This window comes from Vidua macroura, chromosome 5 (genome assembly GCF_024509145.1).
Source record: "Vidua macroura isolate BioBank_ID:100142 chromosome 5, ASM2450914v1, whole genome shotgun sequence".
NCBI classification, from domain to species: domain Eukaryota; kingdom Metazoa; phylum Chordata; class Aves; order Passeriformes; family Viduidae; genus Vidua; species Vidua macroura.
This window is the reverse complement of record NC_071575.1, coordinates 14,180,896-14,201,643: the sequence shown is the minus strand read 5'-3', so window position 1 is coordinate 14,201,643 and position 20,748 is coordinate 14,180,896. Positions and strand designations below refer to the sequence as shown.

Genomic DNA, 20,748 nt, shown 5'->3' with positions numbered 1-20,748 from the left:
ATCAATTATTTCTCTAATTTTTTTTACCCAATAATCCAACAATGATGACATTCCTGGAACTGGAGGAATTTTTTTTAATCTAGGTTTTGTTTGTTTGTATTTGGTTTGTGGTTGTTGTTTTCACAATACTGCAACAAAAATATGGGACAGTGAGAATACACTGTGTAGGCTCTTGTAATAGGTTATTGAGTATTGCTGTTAGACTGTAGGAATAATGAAAGAATGACACTGCCGTTGACTCAACACTTCTCTTCAGAAGCTGCATTTTTCATTTTCCATAGTGTGTAAGTATAAGGATAGGGTTAATTTTTGCAGAAGCCAGGGAGGCTGTGGCTGGGAGCTGGGATTATTCTACGCTACCTAATTTTCTGGGCTCAGGGTCAGGGGATCCTTTCAGGTCATGTAGTGAGCAACCATGTGTAAATCTGCCTCCCTTCTATCCTCTGTCATTAGTACTGTTGCTGTTACTGATAATTTTCTTATCTCATTGCTGTTTCCAGTAAGTTGTTCTTCTCTCACGACCTTTACCTTTTCTGCCTCCAATTCTCCTCTCCATCCTGCTCCAGGGGAGGGGAGGTGAGGCAGTGGGAGAGCAGAGCATGGTTTCCGGTGAGGCAGTGGGAGAGCAGAGCATGGTTTCCAGTGTGTCAGTGGGAGAACTAAATTAGGGAATACCATTCCTAAACCAGGGCTTTGCATTCTTGGGGGAATTTATTAAACTACACCGAGGAAAACAGTGTAGCTCTTAGAAGTAACAGGAGCTATTTCTGCTGCCTCCTGCAGTATGAACTTGTACAAAGTAACTGTGCCTGAGCCAGCTTTGCCAAATGGGGTGGTCACCAGCATCTGCCGGCATGGAAGGGTTGCAAAGAGCAGCTATCATCAGCTTTGTGTTTCTGTCCCCAGCTGCGGCTGTGCCAGCAGGGTGCTCTCTGATGTCAGGGGGCAGGGGAGATATACAAACCAGGTAAGACTTGGAGGGCAGAAAAAGGGTAATAGCGGGAAGAAGAATGATGGTCAGCACCTGGTCTGTGGGCTGCCTTTCCCGGTTGGTCTCAGGCTTTTTGTGTGAAAGCTTTTTTCCTGTCCCTTAAACACCTTCTCCTGAAAGAAGGATTATTGGGTTATCATCCTTTTTAACATCTTTAGTTTTTTAAAAGTATCATCACCCTCAGAGCCTTTAAGTGGTGCAGTTGAAGTGAAAATCCTGAAGGCTGTGTTGTGTAGCAGGCACTGCACAATCAACCTGTCTCTGACCTCTTGCTGCTTCCCACACACGGGAAGGCAGCTGGGAATCATCTGGCCCAGGGAATCCCCCTCCATTCAGACTCTGCAGGAGGTCACTGCGCAGCAGCTGCTGGAGTCTAGGCCAGCGCTTCCCCACCCCAGCATCATTAGAAGTTACCTTGTATCTTCCTGTTTCTCTTCTTCCCAATTTCAGTGTGATTGAAGTGTGCTGTGCTGACTGCATGGCTCTGTCCTGCAGCCCTGCAGGGCTGAAGCTGCAGCACTGCTTCTCATCTGATGTCACTCTGTGTCTTACACTCCATTCCTTGCATGACCATGCATTGTTACCAGTTGTGTTTGCTTTCTTGTAGCCATTTTAAAGTACACAAACTAACCTCCAAATGCTTTTATTCTAGATAAACCCATACAAACACCAACATGTATTTGTCATTTGCACTTTTTTTAACCATTCATTTTAAACAACAGATTAACTTCTGTACAACAGGAATTACTTTACACATTAGTAATATTTGACTTCAAACTAGATGACTGCAAAATAATGCTCTGTAAGCTAGTGTTAGAAACACGCTGTTTGCCATAGCAGTTTGCCTGTAAACATGGGAAAGTAAGTTGAAGAGAAGTTCATTTTCATTTCTGAGGATGTGATTAGAACTGTTGTGTTGCCATAATACCCATAATAGTCAGAGGTGGTTCTTTTTCTCAGTGTGACAGTAATGGCAAATTGCAGATACAGAAGGTGTGCCAATGTTTTGTGTGCTGACCCAAACCTACCAAAAGAGCCACAATCACTTAATTATACTTCACATCACTTAGTGAGATCCACTTGATGGGTTACAAAATCCCAGTATGACTTAAAAATGGTTTACTAACAGTGACGCTGTTTAGGAGGCTTGAATAAAAGGCAATAATCCTATTCCAGGCTGTAGGTAAAGCTACAGGGCCTGCTTCAACACATACATAATCTCTAGAAATCATTAAAGCTATTGTAGCAAACAAGCAGTAGTACAAATACAGAATAGGACTGATTTTCATTTCCTCATCAATATAAACACATATAGTGAAGTTCACAGGATCAGACCCACGCAAACAGATTATATTTTACAGCTTTTCAAGCAGAAATGTTGGAATTGTTTTTTCTGCCTGTACAGAAGGTTACTGTTGAACAAAACTATCACATTTCATTTGAATGCACTGCCAGCAAACAGCTGAAGTAGAAGAGAACTAACTGGAAAGTGTAATCTGCTCCTGCCTCTCCTTCAGTATCAATTACTGTGCTTTTTCTATTTATTTGATGCTGCTTTAAAAGGTTAGATTAAGAACAATAAAAATCAAGCCCTTACGTGCAGGTATCCCAAGCTTAAGTGCTAGTCAAGCCACGGTCCACTCTTTTAGGACAGAGGGCAAGATAGGTTAGAGGTGGGTGGGTTTTTTCCCGATTAAAATTGAACTTATCAAAATACATTGTGCTAAACAGAGAACTGCTGAAAGTACTGCAACATTGTAGTGCAGTGTCCTGAACAAAGCCATACATTCCATCAAGTATAAAGTGTAAACTTAATAGCAAGTGTAAGAATTGAATTAAAAAAAAAAAATAAGAAAGCCATCACAGTATGGGTTGGTTGGTGGCTGCCCTCTCTGGTATGCAAGAGGAGCAACTTGTGCAATCACATGGTAGGGAGGGGGCAGACCAGCAGGACCCTGTTTTTGTGTTTGCTTTTCTCCACATTAACAGCCCGCCTTGCTTCTGCCACTGGGATTGTGCCTGGGGCCAGCTGCCTTTGTGACCAGAGCAGGCAGCATTACCAGGATGCCTGAGCTCTAGAGCTCCTCCAACTCAGCACCGTGTGACCCTCTGCTGCCTGGGAACCCTGTGCAGCCAGCTCTGGCTGCTCACAGGCCCAGCATTGGCTTTCTGTACCAAACCTGGACCATCTGTGCCATTCGCAGCCCATGGCACCTTTCCCACTGCCAAAGCAGGTGACAGCTCTTCCCTCTCCCGTGGGCCACTGTGCTACACCACTCACCTCCAGTGGTGGACCCCTCCAGAAATGTATGGAAATGTATCTCCTTGTCATGAATCCCTTACCTCAAATCTAAGGGCATGTGACAGCCTCAGAACGTGCCTCCTGTGACCGAAGCGGAGTCCAGGCTGACAAACCATTTCAGCTCTGTAGTAGAGGGTAGGGTTGTGCTGGTGCTGTAGCAGAGCCAGAGCCACAGCTGCTCCTCTGTGGCTTTGCTCAGAAGCCACTGCACCAGGCTCATCCCAGCAGCACAGCCATGCCCCTGCTTTCCAGGGGCTGACTTTACCCACCAATGCAAGTGTAATGGACACCTTCCTTCCAAAATGGCCAAGCCTCAAAAAAACCCAGCCGGACTAAGGCAGACAGTTACCCCTCCCCACTCCAACCACAGCAAATTTCTATCAGTGCCTCAAACACCTGTCTTCCTGTTCTTAAATATTATTAAACCAACCTTTGACCTGACCCCCCACATGCTGGCTTTCGGTCTGTGAGACCCTTGTACACAGATGGCAAGGCTGGCCAGGACCGTCAGCACTGATGCATGGGCTGATCATGCACCTGAGTACAGGTTTGTGCACCAAAGTGCAGCCGTCGTCAGCTGCTTCACCAAATCACAAGTGTCCTGATGCAGTGCAGTTTCAGCTGTGAAGCTGCTCACAAGTGTTTCACAGCTTATTTAAGGATGGAAAGGTCAAAAATGTAAACACAGACTGATGGTGGCTGAATGCCCTTCTCCAAAAGCCTCTCCTCACTCTTCCCCTCAGTGGTTCGCTTCACTTTGGATATGGAATTTCTAACCTAACAAAGATAAGTCCTGCCATGTGGCATTTGGCCTTCCAACCTCAGACCCACTGTGTCTGTTAAACACATTTGTCCTAAGTGTCACTTTGGTGCCAGGTTGTTGTTGGGTTTTCTGATGTGTTTGGGGTTTTTTTGGTTTTGGGTTTTTTTTTTTTTTTTTGTGTGTGTGTTTTTCTTTTTTTTTTTCTTTTTTTTTTTTTTTGGTGGGTTTTTTTTTCTGAACAGGAACTAGCGAACATTTGACTGGAAGGAAGGAAACTGCAGCTGACCCGTATTCTCACCCTCACAGTTTGCCAAGCTGCTGAAAGGATGTGGCGAAACATCAGCTTTTTCTCTTAAAAAAAAGAGGTAAACAACTTGCAAGTTCATGTGGGCAACTCTGAACTTACAGTGGATTTTGCACATCTCCTATGACCTTATTTTGAAGTAAGCAAAAAGCTTACTAGACGGTATTTTTGAACCAAAGGGTTATGTGTGCTCAAGTACCTAAAAATGCTGACCCTGCTAACATTAGGTTCACTTTCACATGCTCCTGTGTGAATATGTAACCCATTTTATGCCCACATTTCATTCCCAATAGTAGATTACGTGGAATGGTCAGAGTGGAGAAGAGTGTCCAAATGTTTCAAACCCTGTACATGAAGTCAGTCAAAACAGTTCTGGGAGCAGTAGCGCTAATACAAAATCCCCCACAGTGATGCTGTGAGTCAGTGCTCTGCTCAATACCATTTGCATTTTTTCTTTTCATCAAATAAGGCTTTTACTTGCTGGAGCTGTTTCTGGACTTCTTCAAACCCCCGTTCTCGCTCGAGTTTGCTGACAATCTGTTAACAATTAGCAAAAGAGAGAATAATTTTTTTAATACTTCTTTTATTTGCTGTTTTTTAAATTTGCTGTTTTTGCTCTTCTGTACTCTAACAACTACTGACAGAAAAATGCATTGAGTGCCTGCCTATCTGTAAACATTCTTTTCCGACTTTAACACTTTATTTTGGTAGTTTTCCCTTCAAGTCATTCTGATCACAGGATTTGCAACACTTCCACAAAAGAATGACTGAGCCAAGCAAAAAAATCTAAAACAAATCCAACACATGCTCATCTCTCAGAGTGTGAGGCAAGGCCAGTGCTCCAGTTTTTACCCTACAGAAGATTTGCAAGTTATATTTTATTTCTCTTCCTCTGCCCTATAAGCTGAGGGCAATAAACTGCCTCTTTAACTCACCCACTTGGCTCTGGCCCAGGTGATAGAATGGAGCACAACTGCTGTCTGAAATCTCTGCTGGCAATGCTACACAGGGACAGGTCTCAGTAAACAATGAAAGAGATTTAGCCGCTCCCAGTCAAAAACCAGAGGGAAGATTTCCTTCTAAGGATGGGCTATGTTTAGCCAGTTCTTGCTTCAAAAAAGCAAAAATGGGCACTAAGACTAGAAAGTACACTGAATTCTCCTGTATCAATCATTTTAATGAGCTTAATAAAGGATGATGCCATTTTGAGTATCATCCCAAGCTTGTTTCAAGATGCGAAGATTTGATGCTGAATCCAGGTAATTTGGGATGTTAAGAGATCAGAAGTGGTAAGACAGCTAACAGGTGACTGAGAGCTGGATGACTACAGCAAGTGCTGGTGCTGTACTGCTGAGGATGAAAGAGAGAAAGGCCTGGTTGCTGGGAAACCCAGACAACCTGCTGGAAGCATAAGGAGGCCTTCAGGCAACACACCCCAGCGGCTCTTATCTGAGTCCCTGCACAGGCACACACAGCCTCTGTTAAGGATGCTGAGCAAAATGGAGTGGAGAATCCTATCATGCAAAGTGGAGGACAGGGATTTTCTTAGAAAGCAGCTTAGAGGTAGCCTGTGACTAAGTACTTTCAGCTGAGAAAAGATTTCTTTTGTTAGTAATAGCAGGGACTGGAAACTATAGCTGCTTCTTTTTAAAAGAAAGACTATTAGAGGAGAGCATTAAGACAGTTATGATGGGAAAAGAGCAGACACCTCTTGCTTTAAGGCTGTGTGCTCCACTATGGTGTTTGCACTGCCTGTTAAATCCAGAACCCTGGTGCTACAGTCTAATCTGATTTTTGAACCTCCAGGGAAATGGAGCACATACACAGGAGTTGTGACAGGCATTTGTAGAGACACTGCAAAAACAGTAAAAAAAGAAGCCTCAGCTATATAGGAACTTCCTCAAAACTGCAGGGAAAATGTTATTGCTACTGTCTCTGTGCAATACAGCAGTGACAGTAAAGGTGCACTGACAAACCTTTGGGGGGTGGGGGCTCCAGCCACCCTGGGGCTGCGCTGCTCCAGCCCCTCACAGCTCAGCAGCAGCCTGGCTGCATTAAGGAGGGGCTGCCTTTGGAGTGGCACCCAGCACGTTGCACAGCAGCCTGGTCCTTGGTTACTGTGTTACCCCACATTAAGGATTCAGCTGAAATTGCAGATGTGCTTACCTCATCATAGTACTTCACTATGTATTTGTAGATTTCAAACAAGGCCACTTTCTCATTAAATTCATTTTCATGTTTCTAAAACAGACAACAGTTCTGGTCAGATGCTTCTCCTTAAAAAAAAAACAACTTAACATGAAAGCAAATGAAGTTGCTGCTTCTCAACCATACCTTAGATTCCTGAGCTAGAAATTCTTCAACCTCTGCAGTGGTCAATGGAGGCAGATCCCTGATGGCTTTGTAGTACGCTTTCACCTCCTTCTTGTAGAGCGGAATGTCCTTAGCATAGAGAAGTTTATTTGTTGGTGCTTCCTTAAAAGAAAAAATTTGAAGCCTTTTAACTTTTCACAGCACAGATTTCCTAAGGTTCCACCTCCACACAGTTAATTGCATCTAATTGTGTCTGTGTGACTCATTTTTCCTTGCTCTGGTTATATGCAAGGAACCAAGATTATGAAACAAAGATGCAAACCAGAGGCAGGATTTCACTAATAGTGCAATGTGTTTCATGACAATTGCCATGTAATTATTTCTATTGACATCAAGATTGATGACTTTTTGTCCCTCACACATAGTTTTCTTTCTCTCTTCCTCCTTACAGATCCCTAGCCCTGAAAGATTATGAAAGCTGAACCAAAGGGTCTGAGGCCAAAACCCAATTTACATACAGGATTCAGCAGTACTGCTGAAAGGAAAGTTCCCTGGCAGTGACACACCAGAGAGACTTGTTAGATGCTGTCCTGGCAGAGGTTCCCCTAAATCTCTTTGGTCCCTACTACTCCTTTCCCTCAGGGGTTTGAGAGCATGGAGAGCTGACTGCCAGACATGCACAGCCAAAGGGATTTTTCTTCACCCCAGGACTTCAACAACCCAGATCAGCACTAACCTATCTGGGAGCTTTAGTCTCATTTGAGGAAATAAGCGCTGATGCTTGTGATAGGAGCCAAAGCTCACCTGGAAAAATGATTTTCAGAATGTAAAAGTGGGGGCTGGTAGTTTCCTGTTTAAGCTCTGGGCAATAAATGACATAACCATGTGTTATCTTGTCACCACTGCTTCCAATGTGTGATGAAGTAATTTAAATGTTTGTTTTCTAAATGGCTAAAAGATGTTTCAAGATAAAAGCCTAAAAATCATGCAAGTAAATACATTTTAGTACTAAAAGGTCACAAGATGTTTGCTGCATTGCAAACCTTTATCAGGTTTTAGCACTCCTTTTCAAACAGCTAAGAGGAACTGTTGTTTCAACAATTCTGCACAGTGGATGTTAAGCACAGAAACCTAACAACCATGCTCATTTGCAGTTTTTCCATCAAGGAAGTGATGTGATTAGCTTTAATTTATGATACTTCACTCCTAAAGTAACATAAATAAGCACATTAATTGCTATTTACCTTTAACAGATGAGGAGTTGGATTAGATCACATAGGAAATTAGTCCATTTTTATATAAATTCTTTTAGGCTAAAAAGTTTCTAGCCTGGTAGTATGAGTCTGAACAAAAGCTTCCTGCTTTGGTCCAAAGAAAAGGAAAATACCCTGGAGGAAAATGAAGTAATTTTGATCCCCAGAGTTCTGGACACTATACTAAAGAGTTTTTGAATGTAAGATTCCCGAATTTGTTGCTCCAGCAAATAATTTTGCATATAAAAAGGGAACAGCTAATATATGTGAAAGGAACTGTTTCAAACTTCAGAGGTCTTTCAGTATTCTTACAGCTTCCACTAGCTTCTTGTGTGTGTTTTCTGCACACTGGTGTGTGGCAGACAAAATCTGGACTACTTATTAAATAATGTTGATACTTTTAAGACCTTTGTTTAAAACTACATTAAAACTGCATTAGAACTTTACAATGTCCATCTTCTGCCACCTATTGTGTAAACACACTGTGCAGAATTGAACTGCAGAGAAAACAAGCAGTAGTTAACTATAAATAAGGCATTCTCGTAGCTGTATCTGTCTACTGGTGAATTCTTCAGTCTCAGGAGACAGAGCAACAAGGAATAGAAACTCAGTTTAATTAGGCCCCTGACAATTCTGCCCCCAATATCAGCAGATCCACGATTTCATCATCTTAATCATTATACAGTTGAAAAAGACATTGGTTGAGAAATAGTACAAGACTGGAGGGGCAGCATTACCTTCCCTAGTGTCTGTTCTGCGAGAGAAAAGGCATCCATGAAGGCTTGTGCGATTACAGACAAACAGCCATCTATGTGTGAAGTCTTCTTAATATCAAAGACAAACTGGGGATTCTTCAGTATGTTCACCCAGAAGCGAAGAGGAAGACTAGACAGGAGAAAGAACAAACATCTTTAAAATCAACCACTCAAATAGCACAACTGCTTTTAAATGGTCCTTAATTGCAACTGCACTCAAGGAACAAAGCACATTCCTGGCTGCTTCTTCAAGCTAAAAAAGGGGTCAGGGAACAAAAGCTACAGAGCAAACACATCTGTCAGACACCCAGCTTCAAATAATGCTCTCAATCTGTAGCTACTTCTTTCTGAGTGTGAAGTCGGTGTGCAGACTGCACAGACCTGGAAGCTCTGGTGGTTTGTGTTGTATTAAATCAATACACTAAAGTTGCTGTTATCCACAAAGCCAAACCACATCTTATTCCCAGATATGCCAAAATCTTACTCTTCTGATCACACTTGACACATTTCATTTTTGCAACTACGTTTTCAGAAAGCACACATACCCCTGCATATATCCCATGGGCATACCTGTTGGTTTTCCATATGTGGACCACATCAGGATCAGTAATTTTTTTGCTCTCAGCCTGGGCATCCAAAAAGTCAAAAAAGTATTTGATGGCAACAGGTGCTTTATTGTTGGGTAAACTCCAAATGCTCCTGAAGAGCTTTTCAACAACTGAATGAATTGCTACCTGAAAAGCAACAAAGTTAATATTTTGTTACTATTACACAAGCAAAGAATAGGACGTTTTACCTCAGAGAGCTGTGTGCGCCCCAAGAAAACCACACACAAATTACAATATGCTTGTGGCAAACATCAAGGCCATAGGTTATTGGGAAACAAGACAACAACAGAAATGAAACTACAATACATCACAACAAGCTCCTTCCATATGTCATGTGTCCTGTTGCTCTGCTTACAAGGAGAATCATGGTGAACTCTGTGATAAATCACAGGTGGGAAGAACCACTTGGCTAATAAAGACAACATCAACTCTTGGGATACTGTTGCCACTGTTGCTAAAAGCATTTGGAATTTGTAACTGGAGTTAAGAGGGAGGTGAGAAAAAAGCAGTTTAAGCCAGTTTCCTAGGGCACTGGTCTTCCAGGTGCCATCTGTGACACATGCTCAACACGTGCTCATCAACACTTCACAGCCAAGTGGCTCTGGCACTTGATCTAATTCTAGGTAACAGCTTTGGGTGCTATAAGACACTAATATTAGAGAGAAGAACTGAAAATTGGGTATTTCTGATACATAAGTGAAGACATTTGGCTAACTAAAGGAAGGCTTTGGTTGCTGCTGGACTCACTGACATAATCACAGAGTATTTATAAGTAGAGGCAAACAAAGCAAAACACTGTTTTGTGCTTTATTTCTTCACATCTGTTCTGAAGCTCAGTTCAGCCCAATCTTCTCTTGACAAGAAGGATTTAATCATACCCCAGGGCCTTGATGAATACTGGCCAGTTCATTTCAAAGTGGTAAACTCTGTGATTGTGTCTGTGTGCATATATGGGAGAGAGGGGAGCAGAGAGAGAGATGGTGAGATGCAATTTCCTTTAGTGCACAGCCTATCATGAGAGGAATTTCACAACAAAGTATCACAGCTCTGTTGTTCAGGGCAGCGTCCTACTTTGGAGAAGGAGATGATTAATTCAAAGCCCTTTAAAAGGCCTGTTTCTAAAAAGCCTGACCTTTTCTTCTGTACCTCAGTCCTGCACCATAAGACGTTACTGGTTTACTCCAGCATTTCCTGAGGGCTCATGTTAGTTTTCACAGGTAATGAGAAATGACCAGTCTTCACTCTCACTTTGGGGACTGTCCCAAATTACTTCAGATGCTATCAACAACCTAATTAAATAATGATTGATAGATTTTTAAATGCAAGAAGCCTATAATCATCATCCCTTCAGGCCTCTTGCACAGCTCAGCGTTGTGCACCCATTAATATTTTATGCAATATGCTGTTGCAGAGAGTTTTCTAACCATTTTGAGTAAGTCAGAAACAAGATGACGTTACCGGAGGGAGTGAGCCGGACTTATTCCTAAGCAACGCACATCGTATAAATTAGGTACTTGTATTATAAATCCTAAGGACCTTGCTTTTAAAACTAATCTAGTTATGTTGAATGCCTAATCTGAAACCGTAACAGATTATTTCATTTTGTGGGCAGTATCTTGTGAAACTCAGGCTTCAGAAGTCGCCTCTAAGCTGGGCAAACACTAGAGCAGAGTGAAGAGATTGTTGATTGAAAGCTGTCATTCCAGAGGTTGAAAGTTGTCATTCTCACCCTGTGGAACTCTGTGGTAAGACTCAATTTTTTCTTTAACCTGAGAAGAAGGTTGTGCTTACTAAGGAGATACTATGTGTAATCAGACAATTTTAGAAGTCTAGCATTAGAAAAACTGAAATGTGTTTGTCTTCGCAAATGGTCATACCCCATAGTAAGCACAATTATTTTTATATGCTACCTTTTCATTTAACATTTGATTTACACACAGGAAATCTGTACTACTTCTGTGTTTTGTTTGTGTTTATGCCAAACTATCCAAGCCAACATCAGCCCTCCCCCAAAATAAAGCCTTTGCCGGTTACCTTGGTTGACAGAAGTTTTGTGAGATACATTTCTTTCACTTTGAATTTTTGCTTTCCTTTATGACCTCCCCCCTTCACATCTTTGTTTGCTTCAGAGTCTGGTAAAATCTGTGACGAAGAGATTAGAGAGATTACACAGATCCAGATACAGCTCAGTATTAAATCTACCACTTAGCAGTGGAATGATTCAACTCACCAAATGGCAGTGTTCATCTGAGTAGTCCACATCTAAACAACAAGAGCAGAGAGCCATTAATGAAACACACAGCTACAAGTTTGTGAGTTCTGCTGGGTTCTGGGCCATGCAGCAGGGTGCATCCAAGATGCCAAGCAAGCAGAGTCAGTGTCACCCTTTCCTGCCTGCAGTGTGGGGGAAGCCTCTGAGAAATGCACAGGTGCTGTGCACCTCCCTCGTTCCAACCTGTAGCTCGGACCACTAAGCTGCAGCATCCTATCTGCTGCTGGGGTAAGCTGGCAGCAATCACATCTCCTCTGAAAGGAGGACAAGATGAGATGATTGCAGTGTTTAAGTCTCTAAGAGTGCTGAGTGCAGGTGGGCTGAGGTCAGGCTTGAACACAACAGCTGGGAACAGACACCTCAGTTTTGCTGAGGGAGAGGCTGCCCCAGTGAGATGCACATGTCACTCCTAACTTTGATGATAATGAAACACATGTTAGGAGTGTGTCTTTTCACAGGGGCTACAGAAAGTTCTACCACCAGCTGGGTCAGAGCAACCTGCATCACAGGGCTAGGTGAGATGAACTGGCCCCCTGTAACCACCCTTTATCTTCTGACATGCTGTTCAGACAGCAAAATCAAAGCTTTCAGAAACACACTCAAGAGAATAAGGAAAATTACCAAACAGTGGGGGTTTTATCATTTGTGTTTCTGGACAATGCAGCACTATGTCTGTGATGCACAGCTCTGGGCACCAGGGAGAGAGAGTTGTTCCCTCTCTTTGTGTCACCTGGGCTTCCCTGTCCCGCTTCCCTGCCTATGAGCCTGTATCTCTAAGCAATCATTTGCTGAGGACTGGAAGCCCTTCTGTCCTTCTTTCCTTTGCCTTCTTTCTTCCTTTTAGGCCCACTGTGCCTGCCAGAGGCCGAGAGCCAGGGCTCTTCATTTGGCTCAACTGTATCAAAGTACCAATTGCTCCGACCTCCTACTGACCAAGATACAATCTGTCAGAACTCAGCTCTCTGCATTCCCAACCATTCTGCACAAAAGTTTAAATGGGTCACAGTGAGTTTGCTACCTGATCGGGTATTTGCCTTCTTTTTGAAGACTTTTATGGTTGCTCCATTTGAAATCTGAAAGAAGAAACAAACACATCATGCTGAAACAAAAGTGCTTAGAATTCCCAAAAGCCTCAGTTTCATTTCCTCTGTCCCTCAGCCCGTGGCAGTGCAGGACAGCCCAGCCTGCTTTGTTCTTACCACAGTGTGCACAGCCTTTAGCAGCAGCTAGGGTTGGGCATTCAGGCACGGGCAGTAGCTGCACCTTGTCAGCATCACCCAGCCAGGTGGGAAGGCACCTCTTCCAGTGCACCAGCCTTGAAGACCTTTCCCTTCCTTTGATTTTTCTGGTTCAGCCCATATGTGGACACTTTCATTTTCATGTATTGCTCTGTGCTGTTTCTTGCATCCATTTTTTATAGTTTACTCAGGTTAAATTCTCTGCATCCAGTGCAACAGAATCTTATGGGAAGGTGAGGCAGAGAGGTGCACACAAAGGTGAATTCTCTTCTGGTCACCTTTCTTTCAGCTCAGTCTGTTCTACCCGTGTCCTGTGGAGGGGCCATTCTGAGGGTTTAGCCTGGTGGTCCGAAGAACTATTTCCAAACTGAGCAAAATATTTATACACCATAAGATCAAGATTTGTATCTTGCCATCTCGGGATTTCTAGGAAAAATCTACCTCCTCCTTCCCTGAATTTACAGTGTTGCCAAGATGTTACACATTATCTTTAAAACAAACTGGCAAGCCATGCTTTTATTGTCAAAGAGTAACTAAAAAATGGCTCCCACTGAGAACTATACCACTGCTCTGCTATCAAATGTTGAGTCTTGCCAAGTGCTAGTGTACTTGCCTCTATAATTACAAAAACAACCGGCCAGTTCTAGGAAGGGATCTCTGCCAAAATAATTTAAGTGTTTTTTAAACCTTGGCAGCCAGCCTGGTGTGAGAAACCAGTTTAAACATTAAGATACTCTATCAAAAGCTGTGTCTTGTGCCAAAAAAATCTGCACTTACATTTGCTCCTGGAAAGTAAATGCAATCTATTTTATGATTTTTTTGCAGAGATTCTATCTATCATACAGACTTTCAGAACTATTTTAGATAGCACAGAACACTTGCAAACCACACTACAAATAGGAATATGCTCTAAGGCTGGCTTGTGAGGGGATACCAACACCCAGACAGTCCTCCTACTTGGCCCTGAAGACAGATAAACAGGAACAGTGCTACCCAGCAGCTTACCCCCTCCTGGAGCAATGTGGGTAACATGCTGCCTCCATTCCCTTCCCAAGAAGTAGGAGGGCAGCTCAGTGCTGAAATGCGTTGACTTCTGTCCTCAGGGAGATGAGCAGAGCTCACAGGGAGTAGAACCGTGCTTCCCTCCAGGAATCTGAGGCATTGCTGCAGAGCAGCCATGACCAAAGCCCACACTCCAGGTTTTATTTTTGGGACAAATTATGCTTTTAGCAGCGAGTAGACTATGCTTTCCCTTCTTCATCATTACTGCAGCACCATACTTGCTATTTCTTAGATGCTATCATATTAGTATGATTCAATTAAAAAAAAAATCTCCATTAAAAAAACCCCCTTATTTTCACATCTTCTGTCTAAATCACTTTGTGTGGTGGGCTGCTCCCATGGACACCTGAAAAAATTTTTGCTTTGTCAGTTGCATTATTGAGTGGGACAAAAAGGGAGAAGAGAGATCTCTTCCAATCCAGACAACATGGAATGCAGCTACTTTGCAAAACAGAAGACATGGTAGTGTGGCTCTATGCCTCTTGTTCCCCAGGCCTCCTGTCCTCACTGTAATCCAGTCTTTGCCAGTGAGCTCCCAGGATCACATTCAGTTTTGCTTGATGGGGCTCTGCCTGCTCCTGGAACGTGTGATACTCTTAACAGTTGAGAAACTGGAGATCTGTGACTGGACAGCAGATCTGAAAATAACTGTCCAGCTCTCTTTTTGTGTGGGGAATGGAATGTCAAGATAATTAGCAGCTTTCTTGTCATGGCTTGTGGTTATTCTCATGGAAATGATAGTACAGACCTCATAAATAAACATATCAATAAACCTCCTAGGAGCCAAAAAATTAGAGCAAAAGTAGCACACAGGCCAGAGGCATAAGAGACTCTAACAGTGCAGTGGATTTTTTTCTCTTCACAAACACTACACAAAAATGCAAATGTACCATTCTTGCATATTTTAAAAATCAGTGTAGAAACTAAGTCTACTTTTTCAAGATTGATTGGTGACTCTGGGACCTTCACAACACAACCCTCATGCTCCAGTGTCTTTAAAAGGTTTGATGGTACTTCCCAATTTCAAACATCTGGTTACTTTCTAGCATTTAAGGCTGGTAAACAAAAAGAAAAATTCAGGCTTGCCAGAAAACTTGAGGCATTGTTGAAATGTAAGTTGGAATGTCTCAGGCAATGTTACTGCCCTCATAGAGTGTATGCAATGTTCCTTTTTCTTGCTATCTAGACACTTTTACATTCCTTTTTGTATCAATATGCATACAAGAAAATAAACTAGATATGCTAATGGCTAATACTTGCCACTAAGCCACTGCCTAAAACGCCACTGAGCTTTTGCCTAAAATGTAGATTATTTTGTCAGTGTCAGAAAATGTGAACTAAAATATGGAAGAGACATGCAGTACAATTTCCATAAGGCAGCTGCTAAGCTATAATTAGTGTAGTTACAGCTTTGCAAAAACAACTGCGCCTTCTACCTAACTTGCATCGGCAAGAAACCCTTGCCTCCAGAAACCTCAGACAAAACAAGGGCTGGGACAAAGATACCCAGGGATGACAGAGACCAATGGAGCAGGCTTAATTGCCATGAGGTCTGACACCCATGAGCCACAGCATGCCATGAGCTCCAGACGTACAGAAGACTGTTGGGAAAAGCAGGGAGCGCCTGCATTAGCTGCCTGTGGAAAAGAGGGCAGGTACTTCTGCATTAAACAGAAGTTCAAATACCTAATCTAATTCAAATCTACACTGACCTGTGCTGCACAGGCTCAAACTGCAACACCACAGTGTCCTAATTTGTACAAAATCTCTACAAGTCGAGTGGAGGAGGTCACACATTCATCTATAGACAAGATTCAAGACAGGCACAGGAAAAAACACTGGATGGTGACTCAGGACATTTGGGTTCACTGCTGAATCCCCGTGAGGTAAGGAGAGCAATAAATGCCTACAGAAATCTGTAAAGTGACTCCAAATGAGCTTGCTTCAGATCTTGTTCTCTGCCCAGGATACAAACTCCTGCTAGAAATCCTTGTTTCTCTATGGATGGCACAGTATTTGCTCATGCAGACAGCAACATGTTCTGTGTTGGCTCAGGTTTCTCAGCACCATACTGCGCTGCAAAGCACAGACCTATGGCAGCAGAACTTCTAAATCAATAAAAATGTATGAACTTGTTAAGAGCCAGACTTCCAAATTCAATGAGGCACGAGGAAAGATCTGTAAAAGCACTCAGCATGATAACCTCCATTTCCAAAATCTATCTGTAAGCATCACATGTGAACTTCCATATGACCTGAGGCCAATCACCTGCTGCATATTTTCCTCCAACATCTCACTCTCTATTTTGACTGGTGTCACTGAAAACTCCTTAGAGAGGAAATGCTGCTTGCTACGCTTTCACAATGTGCTACACCCAGGAGGGCTCTGCCACCAGTTGCAGTTTTGTGTGTTGTTGCAGTGATGGACAGATTATTGCAGCATTGCAAACAACTTCTTTACAAGGGCAACTGGAAGCAGAGGGGAAGACGTGGTACAAGTGCCAACAGCAGATGGAAGCAGAAACAGAGAAAGAAAAAGGCAAGGAGACTGACATAGGAGCTATCAAGAAAAGAGGGAGAAAAAACATCAATCCTTTTTATTCTGACTTGCAATGAGATTTCAGAAGTATCAATACTGCCTGTTCAGATAATCAAAATATGAGGTAGGATGAGGTAAACAATTGCTCATGGTGCTACAAAAACTCAACAGCAGAGACTCAAAAAGACCCAAGGCAATGTTCATAGCTGGAAATCAGATTCTGTTTTAAATTAAATGCTTGACAGAAGTAACAGTTTACCTGGTATGTTTGAACCAAGCAACCCTGCAACAAAGAAACATCTGAAAAGTAACAGAAAACATGACTCATTGGCAAGAATGTTGTGTGCCACATAATTCTTTCCTTCAGATGATGATGCTCAGCTATGACTTCGAGCTGCGCAGATCACATTTGAGAGTTATGGAGAAACATCTTCTCAGCTCATTGGTCTGGCTTCTGGGCTTACCTCATAATGGCCGATGGTATTTAGCTTCCTTATTCCATCATCCATCACCTCTGAGGAACCATCAATATCTAACAATTCTCTTTGCTGCTCCTCAGACACAAGTTCTGCAGTGTGACAGCAACAGAAAACAATTACACCCCAATGGCATTCTCGCTATACTGATACTTGTAAAGAAAAACAACACCTAACTATTTTTGGACCAGTGACTCCCAACTGAGCTGCTTCTCTCTATCCTTGTGCTAGGTCACATGAAAGTGGTTTTGCACTCCCACACTTCTGATTCCTTTTCTGGGGTGACAGCCTGGGTGACTTCCCTTTCAGCAGGTTTTGGTACTTCACTTTGTGTTGGTCAAGGCAGAGATTTTGGAGGTACTTTCACCTAATCACTACTCTGCTGCACAAGTGTGTCCTGCTGTTAAGGTTACATTGGGCCTAGAAGAAAGGTTTCACAAGCCATTTCTGAGAGATCACTAAAATGAGCTGTACAAGACTGACATAGTACTTGTGAAGGGTGGTCAGGCACTTGTAAAGGATACAGACATCAAGACATCAGATATGAAAGTAAATTATGAGCACTTGACAACACAGAGTCTGAGATGGTGAGGAAGTACTGACATCTCAGGGAGCAAGTCCAGGAGGTGACAAATGCCAACAACACAGAGTTAGTTAGGTTTCCTACTAGGGTACATGGGAAGTGGTATGGTGGTGGTAGCTACAGTCCTTGGGCTCTTGAAAACCCAACAAGGAAAGGTGGTTTGACTCATCTGCTGGAACAGCCTTATTTACATCTGTAGATATTGTAGGTGACTTTGTGAGTCACAGGCAAACTATTATATAAACCTAATCTGACTATAAATAAGATTTATTTGAAGGCTCTTCTGATCAAGGGCAAAGTAGGTCTGTAGGAAGGAAGGAAGGGAGGTAGGAGGAATAGTAGATAGGCACTAAAATACTTGATAATCATGATATGTCATCTTATCCACTGACAAAATGTAATAACCAGCTGTACTTAGGTGGACAGGCCAGCCATCTTACTTACCGAGAAAAGGAATAGAGAAATTCTATATGCGTAATAAATAACATCATTGTTAATTGCAATGCTGAAGTCCTTGCAGAAGAGAAGCAGATACAGCTTCAGTGTTCTAACTGGCAATATAAATAATTCTAGTGTTTGCCTCGAAATTCCTCACAAAAGCTACGTTCTTTATGAACTCTGAAAACAATCAAAGCCAAAGGTAGGCATTCCACAACAGACCAGTTAACTCCATGAAAATACAACATAGTGACATTCTCTTACCAAGACCAATTTCATCCAGCTGAAGGCCATAGAGAAAGCCATTCTTATTAAAGAAAGCCTGAAGGCTCTTCTCCTTGGCTTGACCTATGGTGTCACAGTCCAGAACATTAACTTGAATAGTTTGACAGGCATCTCCACTCTCGTTTTCTGGGACTTTTTCAAATATAATGTTCACCGTCTGGGAAAAGAAATACATGTTATTCTGACTTACAGGGAACACCTGGCATAGGAAATCTACAAACTCCTGACAGATTTTCAGCACCCAAGAGATTTTCAGCATATTTATTATTAAAGTTGTTTCAAATAAAGATTATTTGAAGGAATTACACAAAGAATTTAGAATTCTTCCTGTTTATAAAATGAAAAATAGATACATATAGCTATATATTTCCAAGAGTGTATTTTGTCTTCTGCTTTTGTGCAAACGTATTTCAGTGAATTACCAAAAAACAAGAGACAAGGAAGAATTGCAATGCATGTTCTAAAAAAAGCAAATCTTTTATGTAAAATGAATGCCTTAACAGCAAAACTGTAAGCGACAAGAGATATCTGATAAAGCTGCTGAGTAAGCAGTCATGGTAAGCATGATTGATTCTGAGTGGATAGAAAGCAGTGTTAAAATGCATATTTATACCAGCAGATTATGCTGAGTGCCTTACATGTGTAAGGTGTACACAGAAGGTATACCTCCCCTGGGGGTGTCAGCATCTGTCTGCATACAGCCCTGTCTCTGGAGGCAGCACAGACAGGGCTGCCACAGAAGCAGTGAAAAGAGAGAGCAGGTTGCAGCAGATAGAATCCAAAGTGGTACAGATCTGCACAGAAAAGTGCATTGTGTTTCATTCATTGTTATTTCAGCTCAAACACTCATGTCTGGTTACAGCACCCCTGCCCAAGCTCACAGCTATTCTTGGCTGGGACACAACTCCTCTGCTAGACTGCAGCTGAGCTGAGTAGGGGCTGGAGGGAGGTGCCAGTGACACTGAGTGACCATCTCCAGGGAATGTTTTTTTTGTCAGGTCATATTTCTGATCAGGTCAGGCAGATTAACTGCTAGAAGGCAGGGAATAAAGAATGAGCACAGAATTGCTAAGTTGCAATTGTAATTGCCAAGCAATAACATCAAAAATTTCCAGTGCTATGGCCTGCTCTGTGCAGTGAAATTGCTGTCCAGCTACATGGACACAGATGTTCTGCTGGAGATGTCTTGGGACAGAACTAAAACAAGTGTTTTAGGTGCCAGCACTTGACTGCAAGTGGCATAGGAAAATAAATATACTCAAACCATTCTGGCTGCTGAATGGTTCTGGTATAACATTTATCTTCTGACTGAAATGAGAGGACTCCAGGTGTGACTCTGAGAAGACTGAGAATTAAAAACAGGAAGCAAGTAAACATTTTTTTTTTTCTCTGCTCTCATGTGAAGGAAATAATTTCTGTCCAGGTTGTTTCAGGGACAACTTTTCTATCTTCTCAGAAAAAATGGGTAGTTATTAATAGTTGTAGAACAGTATTTTCTGCTTATTACCCAGCAAGAGGAGAAATTACAACACCCTACTGGTGAAAAAAAGTAGTCCAATGCAACAAAAATTAACTTTACTGTCTCTACAGAAGCAAAGGGACTATTAAAAACAGAGTTGCAAAACTATTAAGATTATGATTTAAGAAAGACTAGGATGTAACTGAAGTAAGAGGGAGCAACTTAATCAGGACACTGAGATGTTTAATTGTGAGGAAAATGAGTCCATGGAAAGGACAGATGGAATGAGAGACAAGTATATGTGGGAATTGCAGAAGGAGAAGCAGACTGGACACCATGCCTCAGGTTGGGATTTCATGCAGAAAATTAGTAAAAAATATATTGGCACAGCAACGAGGGAGTCATGCTTGGTTAGGCCCACAGACCAGCTGTACAGACAACAGTCCTGTCCTTGATTCTGACTGTCCTCAAGTCCTGTCCTTGTAGGATTAAAATGTGGACAGGGACTAACTGTATTTTGTCTTTGGAAGATCAATCAGTCTTTGCCTCTTCTAGTCTCTGAACTGATCTTTCTGAAGTAGCTCCTTGCACTTTAACTGATGTTGATTTAGCTCTACGTCCTTGGAAGCATTCATTCCTTCAGATGATCCTTTCCTTCTAACATTATTCCTACACTGCAATATTCATGTTCCTGCTCCTGCTTCACTTTCCACTCCTTTTAGACCATCAAGAGGAACTGTCTATCTCTCTTCCTCCTTTCCTTTTCAGCACATACTCTTACACATTCCTGTGCAGCCTCTTCATTAGCACATGAGAGCCCTCCCATTCCTGCTCCACTCGCTGTAGGATGACACGACTGTGAAAGGAGAGCAGTCATCCTTCATATAGGTGGAATACAAGTCATGTATGGAGTCCTTAAGTGAAAGTATCCACCATGTGAGGACATGGGAATGCTTTATAACTCAAAGAAGTGGTCAGATGGGAAGGAATATTTAAACACATTAAAGTCTCTAAGCCATGAGAGCCAGATGGTTTTGCTGATATGATTTCCTGCAGAAGTTAATCTTAAGTGATAAAGCAATTGATGGGGAGCTAGGAAAGCCAATTA

General features: G+C 42.2%; 1 protein-coding gene across 1 annotated transcript in view; it reads right to left on the bottom strand.

Moving 5' to 3' along the window:
- Positions 1–1,618: 1,618 nt before the first annotated feature.
- PLXNC1 (plexin C1) overlaps positions 1,619–20,748 on the bottom strand; it is a 70,680-nt gene continuing 51,550 nt past the window's right edge. The window contains exons 22-31 of the mRNA XM_053977489.1: positions 18,161–18,338; positions 16,864–16,967; positions 12,580–12,634; positions 11,520–11,551; positions 11,324–11,431; positions 9,252–9,415; positions 8,664–8,811; positions 6,695–6,835; positions 6,527–6,601; positions 1,619–4,897 (exon numbers count right to left, since the gene is read on the bottom strand). Of these exons, the coding sequence (XP_053833464.1) occupies positions 4,793–4,897; positions 6,527–6,601; positions 6,695–6,835; positions 8,664–8,811; positions 9,252–9,415; positions 11,324–11,431; positions 11,520–11,551; positions 12,580–12,634; positions 16,864–16,967; positions 18,161–18,338 (1,110 nt within the window). The 3' untranslated portion in view covers positions 1,619–4,792. The remainder of the gene's footprint in view (positions 4,898–6,526; positions 6,602–6,694; positions 6,836–8,663; positions 8,812–9,251; positions 9,416–11,323; positions 11,432–11,519; positions 11,552–12,579; positions 12,635–16,863; positions 16,968–18,160; positions 18,339–20,748) is intronic.